The sequence below is a fragment of the Pleurodeles waltl genome, chromosome 9 (genome assembly GCF_031143425.1).
Source record: "Pleurodeles waltl isolate 20211129_DDA chromosome 9, aPleWal1.hap1.20221129, whole genome shotgun sequence".
Classification (NCBI taxonomy): Eukaryota; Metazoa; Chordata; class Amphibia; order Caudata; family Salamandridae; genus Pleurodeles; species Pleurodeles waltl.
Window position 1 is genome coordinate 1,101,756,531 of NC_090448.1, and position 12,549 is coordinate 1,101,769,079.

The following is a 12,549-nucleotide window of genomic DNA, read 5'->3' on the forward strand; positions in this document are numbered from 1 at the left end:
CATGGATGGCTTTAAGGAATGGCATGAAAAAAAATGATGCACAACTGCGTTAGCGCAGTTGTTTGCCATTTTTCATAAATATGGGCCTTAATGTTATTTACATTGTAATGCAAGAAAGAAGAGTGTGGGTAATAGGTTACTTATAAGGACTTTCTATCACTGGGTGACTGTTGTCAGGGGACTATGTGGCAACAGCACTTACTCTACAGAGTGATGGGTTTCTTCAGCAATAGCCTTTATGCAGTTTTAGTATGGAAAAAAGTGAAACATACCTTGAAAAAGAGGCATGGAATATCAGTGTCATAGGGCTGCATAAGTCGTCATCCATACTGGAATAATGTCTGGATCACTGTTCTTTTAATATTGGGTTATGTTAAGATCCTTTGGGCTCATGCATGTTCCATCACCTTAATGAGCTGAAATACAGGAGTGCAAGGCTAAATTCTGTGGGAGATTTATAAGGCTCTTGCATAGCTTTCGCTGAGGACACGTTAAAAAAACAGCTACGTCTTGATATGTAAGAGCGCACATTGTGAAATAAGTAATTCAAAGAGATGGAGAGAAAGCAGAAGCATTGGTAGGACATGTATCCCTTGATATTCATAGTGGCCTTGAGGCAATGCCAGGGCTTCCAGGGTCCAAGGGGTTTTATCTCATTAACATACCAATATCTCTAGGTATGGGTTTGATACCCCAGTCTCGGACTCCTCCTCATGGTGCGCTGTAGATTTCCTCCTTTTCATAAAATACGAAGGATGTGCCTTCATTGGTTCTCACATGTCCTGCAATTTGTTTAGTCTCATACTTTATATTGGATGACTGGTCAGGTTTTGTGTTTAATTTAGACTTAGGGCCTGATTACGCCAGCCTCAAAGTGACAGTCAGGCCGCTGCAACTGTGGCGGTCTGACGGCCATATTACATCCCTGGTGGACTATGGGACAGGCAACGAGGGGCCCCCTGCCCAGCACCTTTGGAATGCGTACTCTCTGCTTTGCAGAGAGCACTCATTCCAAAAATGCTGGGGTGCAATGATATTGGCCTCGGCTCCCTTAAAGGAGCAGAGACCAGCACTGTTCCCACTGGTCAGCCCGGCGAGAACGCATAATATAAAGTTCCCGCTGATCAGCCCAGCGGGAACATTGTGATACGCTCGGGGGGAGGGGGCTCCACCGCCATGGCAGTGGCGTCCTCCCCTGAGTTTGGTGGTCAGCTTGTCTGACTGCCAAACTCTTAATGAGGGCCTTAATGTGACCCTACATTGCGTGACTAATGGTACGCCTATATTCTGTGAGCTACATGAAATGGCTGCTAGGTGACCACTTAAATCATGATTTAATGCTGAGATTATAGAGGTTGCCCTTTAGACAGACTTACCTGGATTTCATCAAATGGTGGTTACTGAAGGATACTGGTAGAAAAGTTACTTGTGCTTCTGATTCTGTTGTTTTATGTTATGAGTCGCTGTGCAAAGTGGAACTTTCTGATTAAAATCAAATGTGTCCCTTAAACATGAAGCCATGTCTGCTTTATTCACCGCATCCACCCATAAATTTTATGTCAAGACCGGAGGCTCCTATTATGCTTTCCTTTTCTTGCTTTAATTTAACAGCAGCAGTCAACAACAATAAATCACAAATGGCAAAAGATATACGCCAATGGGAAGAGAAACGTAGTCCTTAAGATATAGCCAATCAGCAATGTATGCACAGTATAATGACCTCACTTGACTGCGAACAGCCCTCTTTTCTTGCAGCTCACAGTCAAGTTAAGTACTTCACCCTGCATTTATTTAATATTTATTGACATTACTGCGTGTTTGTAATATTGTTGGTATTAAGCAATATCTTCGCTTTGGCTTGCTGCGCGCTGTCCTCTTATCGATCTTCTTTTCACTAGATGGCACGTTGCTGCACTGTCCCAAGCGCTCTCTCCCTTGCGCTCAATCATTTTAACAGTTTTAGTTCGTTCCTCAGACATCGGTCCCCATTTTATGCCGCTTCTGAGGAACGTCTTTCATCTACTTACTGCGCTCACCAGGTTTCCTTTTTTTTCCCTTCATGCACCTCATTACACAGGTTTTTTCTTCTTTTGTTGCTCTCATCGAGCCTCCTGCTTAGATCCCAGCTGCAAGAGCTCGCTTTACACACCCATTCAACGTCCTTTTTCCTCCATATTCACACCCATATGCGGAGATTAGCCTCTGCAGTCCACTCCTTTGGGTTTTAACCCTTTCCCTGCTGAATTTTCCTACATTTCAGTAGCGTTTTGTTCTGACATGGAAATTGATAGATCTCCTCTGAATCAGGAGGCTCCAAAGGAAGAAAATAATATTAAAGAGGAGTTGAATAATTTTATTCAAACCTCTGTACAACAGGCAGTTTCTGCCTCAATGAATAAAATATCAAAAGGTTTGGAAAATTCTGTTTTGAACATGATGTCAAAAACAATTTTAGCCCAGTCTGCGGGGGAAGGCAGAAAGCACCCTTCAGCCAATGTAGAATCTAAAAAAACAACATAACTTGGCGCTATTGGTTGGTGAGGTTTCCTCATGCAAGGCAGAAGACGTGGCTCCTCACAGGCCTCCTTCTAAGGGGGGAAATATACATGAAAAACAGAAAATGTCTGCCAAATGTACAACAAAAGTGAAACATATTTCATCTCCTTATTTGGTTTTCTCTGTTCAGGATAAGGATGATGATTTGGATGATGTAGATTCAGATGATGACTTATTTGATAATGATAATGAAGAATTGTTATCTCCACCTCCAGCAAAGAAACCTAAAATATCACATCAGGATGATTCTAAACCTAAGGTTGTCATAGACTCGGTTGGAGTCCCTTTGTTTGATCCCACTCATAGCCACAGTCCAAATTCTACAGAGCGGGTACCTGTGGATCACATTGGTGAATATGTATCTTCCAGACTACGTTCTCCCTTGGACAAACAAACCAGGTCCAAGTTAAGATCCGAAAGCCCTCATCCTTCTCTCCCTCAAAATATTTCCATTACTCCTACCATTGACTCAGCTCTCTTAACATTTTTTTACCAAATTTGGCAAAGATCCATGCAAGGGTGTGGATAAAGCATGCTCCTCTTGTCAGGCAAAACTTTTGGATGTGGTTGGTCCACTTACTCAAATTTTTGACCTGGCAGAGGCTGCTAGGTTGGAGAACATTGCCATTGATCCTGAAGAGCTTTCGCTTTGGGTCCAACATGCTTTTTGTCTACTGGGCAATGGTACTTCTTCCCTAACACATGAATGCAGGAAGTGACTCTTTCTCAAATTGGATCTGAAATTGGTTAACCTTGCAACAGTGTATCCCTGTATCAAGGTGGAAGGTCTTCTTTCGGTAACTCTTTTGTCAAAGAGTTGAGTAAATACGTTTCTACCTTCGCATCACTGGATAAAGCCCAACAATCTCTGAAGAAAATGTTTTCACAACTGGTTTTTGCCAGGGCCTGCAGAGGAAGGAACTGCTTTGCTGGCTGTGGTTACAACAACCAAGGTTCTAGAGGATCCTCCAATACCTCCTACCAGGAATGTAAGCCTCGATTCCAACCACAAAGTGGCAGGGGTTTCCATAGCAGAGGCTCCAGAGGTTCCAGATACTTTAACCAAACACTCATCAGGTTTTACTAGCTCCATCTTCTTGGTTCGAAAGAAAAACAAAAAAGATGCGGCTAGTAATCATCCTCAGATTGTTCAACCAATTTGTAGTTTATCGCCATTTCAAAATGGCATCAATATTTCAACTCAGGGACACCCTTCTTCAAAACGGCTGGATGGTTAGTTTGCATTTGCAAGATGCATATCTCACTGTCCCTATTCATTTGAATTACAGAAAATGTCTTCAATTTTAGTGGTTAAACCAATACTTCCATTTTGCATCTCTTCCATTCGGTCTTTCTTCAGCTCCTTGGTGTTTTACCAAGTTAATGAAACTGGTGGTAGCTCCTCTCAGAGCTCAGGGCGTCAGACTCATAATTTATCCAGATGATATACTTATAATGAACCAGAGTATTCTATCACTTCAATCCCACATCTCCCTTACCTGCTCCCTTTTAGTGGATCTAGGTTTCATACGCAACAAAGAAAAATCTTTTCTGTCTCCAACCCAACAAGTAGAATTTTTGGGTTTCAAAATAAATTCAGTTTCTGCCACTCTACATCTTCCTTTGGCAAAGGTAAAATCTATAAAATCAGAAATTCTTTAGATTCTACGCAGTTCTTTTATTTATCACAGATCTCTAGCTTGAATAGTAGGTCTTCTCTCCTCTTCTATCCAAGCCATCTCTCCAGGTCCTCTGCATTATCGGGCACTGCAGAGATTAAAAATCCAACATTTAAGAACGGGCCTCGCATATTCAGACTCTATTTCCCTAGATCAAGACTCTTGTGTACAGCTTCAGTGGTGGATTCACCATTTAGATGCCTGGAACGGCAGAACAATATTTGCATCAGCCCCAGATCTTGTATTAGAATCAGATGCAAGCGCACAGGTTGGGGGGCCCGCAGTGGTCCAATATCGACTGGAGGTACATGGTCACTAGAGGAGACTAGGTTGCATATAAATTGTTTAGAGATGCTTGCCGGCTCCTTTGCAATCAGAAACCTTGCAAAGAACAGAGTTTCTTGTACTATCCTTCTCAGGATGGACAACATTTCAGCAGTAAGGTATATAAACCATTTAGGGGGTACAAAATCCAAACATTCAGCGGAGCTAGTCAAAGCCTTCTGGAAATATTGCCTTTGAAACCAAGTTTCGGTTCATGCAGAATATCTCCCAGGCGATCTCAATACTGTAGCGGATTGACACTAATGGCACTTTTGGGATTCAAGCAACTGGAAACTTCATCTCTCGATTTTCCATTCAATTCAGGACAAATGGGGTCCACTGATAATAGATCTTTTTGCCTCTCGTCTCAACTCCCAACTTCCTCAATTTTACAGTGCGCACCCAGATCCATTAGCGTTAGCCTCAGCTGCCTTCTTATAGGATTGGTCTCTCTCCCCCTAAATTAATGCCTTTCCTCCTTTTCTAAAGATCAGCAGATTACTTGCGCAGGTCAGGCGTCAAAAGGCAACACTAGTGCTCATAGCTCCATTTTGGCAGTCCCAGGTATGGTTCCCAACCCTCCTAGAGTTGTCCATAGACTTCCCCTTTCTCCTCCCTTCCTTTCCCCATCTCCTTTTGGACCCACTGAATCGTCCTAACAACCTAGTTTTAGACAATCTTCTTACTCTTTCCATGTGGAAGATTTCTGGAATAACCAACCTCTCCTCCTTATTTCGTCAGAAGCTTCAGAATATAACAAACAGTCCTGGGCTCCAGGAACAACAAAGGCCTACGTCAGCTTGGTCTTTATGGCACAGCTGGTGTCTGGGAAAAGATATCAATCCCCTTTCAGCAGATGTAATCTGTTATCAACTTCCTCACAGCAGAAGCTAGCAAAGGAAAATCTTTTCGCACTATAAATCTCTATAGGTCAGCAATCTCTTCAAATCATTATATCATGGGAAAACCAATGGGGGATCATCCTCTCATTTGTCAACTTTTGAAAGGAGTACAATTCTCTAATCCCCCTCTACCCAAATACAGTCAATTATGGGATGTCAATATTGTTTTGAATTTGTTTTTGTCATGGCCTGATAATTCTCTTCTTTCCTTAAAAATGCTTTCTCCAAAATTAACAATGTTGGTATCTCTCATTTCAGTTAGAAGATTGTCTGATGTTAGAGCTTTAGACATTTCTTATCATCAGTTTACTCCAACAGGTGTTTTATTCACTATGACTCGGCGTACCAAAACTAACCTCCTATTAGTGTTTTCCCCCTATTTTCCTGATCATCCCAAATTGTGTGTTGGACAATGTTTAAAAGTTTATGAACATAAAACTGTTGATCTAAGAATGCCCTCTGTTTCTCAGCTCCTTATCTCTTTTAGAAAACTTTACAAACCTGTGTCTTCTCCTACTCTGGCTCGTTGGGTTAGATGGATCATGTCCCTTGCTGGTATTGATAGTTCCACTTTTGGGGCCCACACCTCCAAGGGAGCCTTGGCTGCCAGGGCTTTCTGGGCTCTTTCCCCTTTAGAGGACATTCTTAGATTGTCTAATGACAATGTGTTAGAGTATTTTATTGTAAACCTGTTGACAATGCTTCTTCAGCTGTAATTAATGCGCTTTAGAAAAAAAAGCATAATAGGAGCCTCCGGTCTTGACATAAAATGTAGATTTTCCTAGTAATTTATGAAGGAAAGTCTTCATTTTATTAAAGACACAGAGGCGAATATTATCCCTCCACAATCTTTTAATTTTATTGTTTTTTCCCCACCCTCACAGCGACTCCGACTCCATCTCAACCGGCCTCATAACACTGATGATACACTGGTTGGTTCTTCTTATGGAGCTGCCTCTTCTTCAAGTTTCCTTGGGAATCCTGTTTGTTCCGTCCCTCAAGACATCTTATCGTTTCCAGGATTGATGAATTTTTGTCATGAACTGCCATCTCTCATTATGGCTCTATTACTTTTATTATCTATTTTACCTTTATTTCATTCTTATTATCTTCTTGAGCAAGAAAAGATGGCTGTTTGCAGTCAAGTGAGGTCATTATACTGTGCATACATTGCTGATTGGCTATATCTTAAGGACTATGTTTCCCTTCCCATCGGCTTATATCTTTTGCCATATGGGATTTGTAGTTTATTTATTGTTGTTGACTGCTGCTGTTAAATTAAAGCAAGAAAAGAAAAGCATAATACTCGCCTCCGTGTCTTTAATAAAATTAAGACTTTCCTTCATCATTTACTAGGAAAATCTACATTTTGCAGAATAATTTCAAATATGATATACCATTAGATTTCATTATCTGAAATCACAAAATTGCCCATCCAATTAATCTTCTATAAAGAATGCAGCTAACTTATTAATTAATGTTTTCTAGTATTCAGGCAGGCTAATTGAATAAAAGAGAGAGAAAGATAAATTCTTCGGCCATAGCAGAGGAAAAAATACTTGGAGAAATGGAGTCTAACTTACTAAAGTTTACACTGGAGCAGCTTATGAGATACCTGAAGCAGGTATGCATGTTCTTTCTGACCACATTGACAAACATGTGCCCATGGAGAAATTCAGTGCATCTTTTGGAAGCACTTGAGAACAACAAAGTGAATTTAGGTTGCATAAAAGCATCTTGCCAATTTACCAGGCAGCTTTGTAGTCCAATATTTACTCTCCACAGCAACTTACCTATATTACTCATGTTAAAAGTAATGCCCATCAGGAGGGATCCTGAATCGCAACAGAATAGAATGTTTAATGCATTAATGAATAAGTGAGCACTTGCCTAGGGGTCACCTACATGCTTTGCATACAAAAAGGTTTCTTCTTGATTTTTTGTCCAACTCACAAAATGGAAGACAACAATTTGTAGAAGAGCAACCATGGCCCCTCCTCAAAGTCAGCCATGTTGCAAAGGATGCCTGGATGTTTAAGAACAAAAAATGTCTTGTTTGTTCACATACAGATTTTAGGAAGATGCTCTGCAAACAGCCACTAGTCGTTCACTTTTTTAGCTGTTTTTTTTTTTGGGGTAACATTTACTTTTGAATGTTTGAGAAATACATATTATCAATTATAAACCATTATAATAAAAAGTCACAAATTGTCAAAATCCACCACAGTCAGAAGACTAACTACGACATACATTCCTTTTTCGAGCTGGAACCCACACTGAGTGACACAGAGCACACAGGGCACACCACCGCCTCTTCCACTCTACAGGTGGAGTGTGCATAATACTTACCAGTGCTTTCGACTCACTGTTCTGTAACTGAGGGCCCAAGCAGGCTAAAACAATCAGCTCCATTTTGCACTGTGACAAACTTTGGGTTAGATCTGGTAACTGCAAACCATGTGATGTGTTGCACCCTGAAAGTGATTTTACTCCTTATTCTATAGGCATCACAGACTGAGAGCTGTTAAGGACTTTAAGCTTGATTTAGCGGAGAACAGCAATGGGGTCATGCCTCAACCCTGCCAGCATGGAAAAAAAACATGCCATTTTAAAACAACAAACACCATGGTTGGCAAGAGATGCACCTGTCACAAGAAGGTGCATTACCAACCTCAACTGCAAACACTGCCATCCTCTCAATACTGCATGCACTGTGTCAGCTATACTTCACAAGCAGCGGGTGCTCCTATGCGTCTCAACTAACTCTTTCTTTGCTCTTCCTCAAAGAAATGTAACCATTGAAACAAGTGACTATCTACGAAATGATGCAGGCTCAGGAGTTGAGAGACTGATTGCCATGTGCCTGCTGTAAAAAAAGTATGCTGGTGACCTGATGGACTCGGAGCCATCGGTGTAAACACATCAGGCCATCCTTTCTATTTAGAGTAAATAATCTGATGCAATTATTTTCTCTTTTGGATGGCCAGGAAAAGCCAGATGCTTCCTAAGAGAAAATAAAAGACCCACACCCTGGGAAAAAACTCCCACCATTTTAGGATCATTACTTTTTTATTTTACAGAAGCAAACTGCTGCATTGATAGTTTGTTTCTGCACAGCAAAAATGTTTGCTAAGTGGCCACATGAAACAAGATAGACCCTCTGCATCAATATATAAAAAACATTTATACATGTGCTTTTCTGGTTGGGAAACAGACAAAGCTCCACTTCTCTGTATCAAAGGTTGATATGTGCCATATTATACAGCTTTACACAGCTTAAGAAAGAAAGATGACCCCAAACACCCTAAAACAAAATACATATATAATAATTATCTGGTTTCAATCAACAGATGTTAACAAGGTTGTGTATTAATATTGTGCCCACCTGCTTGTCATTTGTCTTACATCATTGTGCACTTGTTTGTGTCTTTTGATCTCTCACTTCTCCTTAAATTTGTTCTTGGCCGGGCCATGCACAAATCCAAACCATTCAACAGTTCCGTAGAGTAGATAGCATTTACCTAAATAATGGTAGTTTCTTTTCGGTTCTTTTTAACCCTCAATTCAGATGACGGTTTGAAGTCGACGCCAACAATGGAGACTCCACCCATTTTCGATGGAGAGGGTAAGCTTGTTTTATTTATATTCCAAGCAGTTTTCAAAATCAGTATTATAATGTGTGGCAAAAAGTAAACTGTTGGCACTTGTAGAAATGGATATCAAACAACAGAGTATTGGAAAGGCAGCAGGTGGAAGAAGGATGTGTGTTGGTACACATGCCCATAGTTTTGAGTCTTATCATGTTCTGCTTCACACTGTGGCCCATATTTATACTTTTTTAGCGCCGTATTTGCGCCACTTTTTGACACAAAAGGGGTGCAAACTTACAAAATACATTTGTACTTTAGAAGTTTGCGCCGCTTTTGCGTAAAAAAATGACGCAAATGCGGGGCTAAAAAAGTATAAATATGGGCCTGTGTGTACTATTGTATGAAATTGATGGGCCCATTGCCAACTCACTTGGTTCAGACACTCTTCCTAGATGTATCTGAGCCAGCTGTTACATTCCACTTAGTTTCCACAGAATAGCAGTTTTGCCTAATGTGCCATGCCTGCCAGGACCTGAAGGTGTTTGTGTTCATATTGTCGTTTCTTGTCTAATATATTGTATGTTCCCCAGTGTTGGGCACTGAAGTTCTTGCCTACATGGGCAGCAAGATACACCTTTTATGGAGTCTGGTTGGGAGAGTATTGCCTTCTTTTTTTTATCCCTAGTGGGAAGTGTCTCGTTGTCATGCATGATGACTGACGAGGTGTGGTTATTGTATTATGGGACACAGCATTAACAGTGTGAGAAACAGATGTGCAGTTTATATTTTTCAGTAAACTGATAGCTTTGGGCAGTTCTGCAGGTCCCTTTATGGTCTCTTTAATAATTCTATTCTGCTTAGCTGGTTACCTCACTGGGTTGTCTGGATTTTCTTTAAAGTTGGTGGTCCTGAACTGGTATGGTTTGAGAAAGTAGTGGTGGGAAGGACTACATTGGTATCATCACATATTTGAGTGTCATTGTGAGATGTAAAAAAACAATTCTAGCATGTAGCTAGTTGGGATCTGCAGTGGTGACTAGAATAACATCCTCTGATTGGCCAGCAGCATGTATGTAATCTGGGGATGCCAAGGTATAGGCAGCTAATTTCTTGAAAACTCTTGAACGAATTTACACCAAACCATAAAATTGGAAATGCTGCATTTTGACAACTCATTAAGTGCACTCCCCACCTGATGCATTGGTATGAAACTCAAAATATCACAAGTATGCTAAACATGTTACCTGGCTGCCAGGTGTAATGCAGAGCCACAAAACTGTTAAAAAACATTTTTTGACCCCCTTCCCCATTTACTTTGACCAGGTCCCTGTGCCAGCTCCTCCTCGCTACAGTCGAGCAGGTCTCCTGGCTCATCCACCTTGTGCCACACGCTTCCCTCTTCCTGCTTGCTGCTCCCGCCCCCTCATTGCTGCGCGAACTCCTGTAATATTCTGTGCCAGCATTATCTTTTCGCGTTGTTCCTCTGCTTATTTTATCCTTAGTGTCCTTTATAGTTTAGCCAGTATAATTTATCTCTTTTTTCCATTATAATTTAGCCCGCATACCTATCATCACTGTTGTTTTTGTCATTGTTCAATTACTGTTGTTTTGCTGGTTTCCTTCGCGTCTGCAGCAAGCCAGCCCGCTTCACCACTCGCTTTCCTGCCATCTTCCAACTTCCAACTTCCCACCACCCAGTACTCCTCCTCCGGGATCTACTTAATGGAGGCTGCAGCACTACCCCATTGACTGGGTCCCTGTGTCAGCTCCTCCTCGCGAACAGTCGAGCAGGTCGTCTGCCGCTGCCACAGTGTGTGTCTCGCTTCCTTCTTCCTGCTTGCCACCGTCTGCCACTCCCACTCCCTCACTGCTGCTTGAACTGCTGTATTATTCAGTGCCTAGAACCTTTTTGATTTGTTTCTCTGCTGAGTTTATCCCTTCGCTTCCTGTATATTTTAGCCGGTATAGTTTAACCTTTGTGTCCTGCATTAAAGGCAAAGCTGTCAGCACCCGGAACCCCACTCAGTACCAGGAACAGTGGTCCTCCTGCCACCCACAGATACTGCACCAGAGAGCTCTGAGACCTGGACCATGGATGCTGCAACAACAACTGCTGCATCTTCTTGATTAATGGGAGGACCCTTCACCTGTTGCGCTACCTCTTCGCCTGCAGCTCAGTACCTTCCGCCCTCATGGAAACTCGAACTACCCCCACTTCACTCACCACCACAACCCAGAACTACTCCGCTGCATCCTGCTCAACACCAATCTTTCTGCAGACACGCCACAGGTATCTGGGACACAATCACCAGCCTCACCCCGATGTTACCTTCATCACAGAAACCTGGCTTAAATCTTCCACCACCCCCAACATCGCCAGCCCGACCCCCAATGGATACCAGATGATACCTCGTGACTGCCCCTACAAACACGGAGGAGGCATCGCCAACATCCACAAAGAAACCATCCTCTGCACCAACGTGACAATGACACCACACCGATCATGGGACACCTCAACTCTCAACTTCAAACCAATGGCAGAACGACCATCACAGGCACCCTCACTAAAAGACCCAAGGACCATGCACTAGCTTGTGCAAAGCCATCTCGGAATTCATCACCCCATTTGCTATTGACTCCAAGCATTACATCTTCCTTGGTGATCTCAATTCCACTTCCACAACCCCAATGAAACAAACTTGACCAACCTCCTGGAAAGCATGAGCCAAATCGGCCTCACCGAACTGGTCACCAGCCCCCACACATAGTGCAGGACACACGCTCGACCCGATCTTCAATGCCAGCGACAGTCTTGTCCCTGAACTCAACTGCACCAACCACGCCATCATTCGCTTCACCATCGTAGGATCCCCAGTCACCACCACCAAGCCTCCCAGCTCCACCCAGCACAGTAGTAATAAAGTGAGAAGGACTCAATGGACGGGCGCACTCAATACCACACATCTGACCCTGCAACCAACCTAGATTAGACCATCCAGAATTTCTCTGCCTGGATCGCCAAATGCACAGTCAGCCCCATCAAACCTGTCCAGATCTGCAGATCCACCAAACAAGCCAGATGGTACACATCGGAACGCAAGACAATGAAACACAACTGCAAATGGCTAGAGAAAAGATGGCACACCAGCAAAGATCCCAGTGCCCAGAGTAACATAAACCAGCAAAAATAAAATCCAGCAGACAGTAAAAAATCCAGGAAGCAGAGGCAAAAAGGGTAAACAATGCTAAGGATGCCAGGTCCAACAGTTACTAACAAATGAACACTTCTTGAACCGCTTTTAAATGTGCCCCCGTTGAGAATCTGCATGAATGTAAAACAACTAAGAGTAAACATGCTAATTGCCATATTTCATGCAAATTCATTGAGCAGCCCTAATGCTATAGGGCAATCCAAAATATCCCTGTACAACTGTCAAGATCTCTCTTAAATGTAACCTCTTCATACCGAGACCGGAACACTCCTTAGACACCAGTACC

General features: G+C 42.3%; 1 protein-coding gene across 3 annotated transcripts in view; it reads left to right on the forward strand.

Moving 5' to 3' along the window:
* The window catches only part of SMOC1 (SPARC related modular calcium binding 1), a 613,105-nt gene that overhangs the window by 310,360 nt on the left and 290,196 nt on the right, over positions 1-12,549 (forward strand). For 2 of the 3 annotated variants that reach the window (XM_069208815.1, XM_069208818.1), the window contains exon 6: positions 8,997-9,086. In XM_069208815.1, coding sequence (XP_069064916.1) covers positions 8,997-9,086 — 90 coding nt within the window. The remainder of the gene's footprint in view (positions 1-8,996; positions 9,087-12,549) is intronic. The other variant, XM_069208816.1, reaches the window with a different exon arrangement.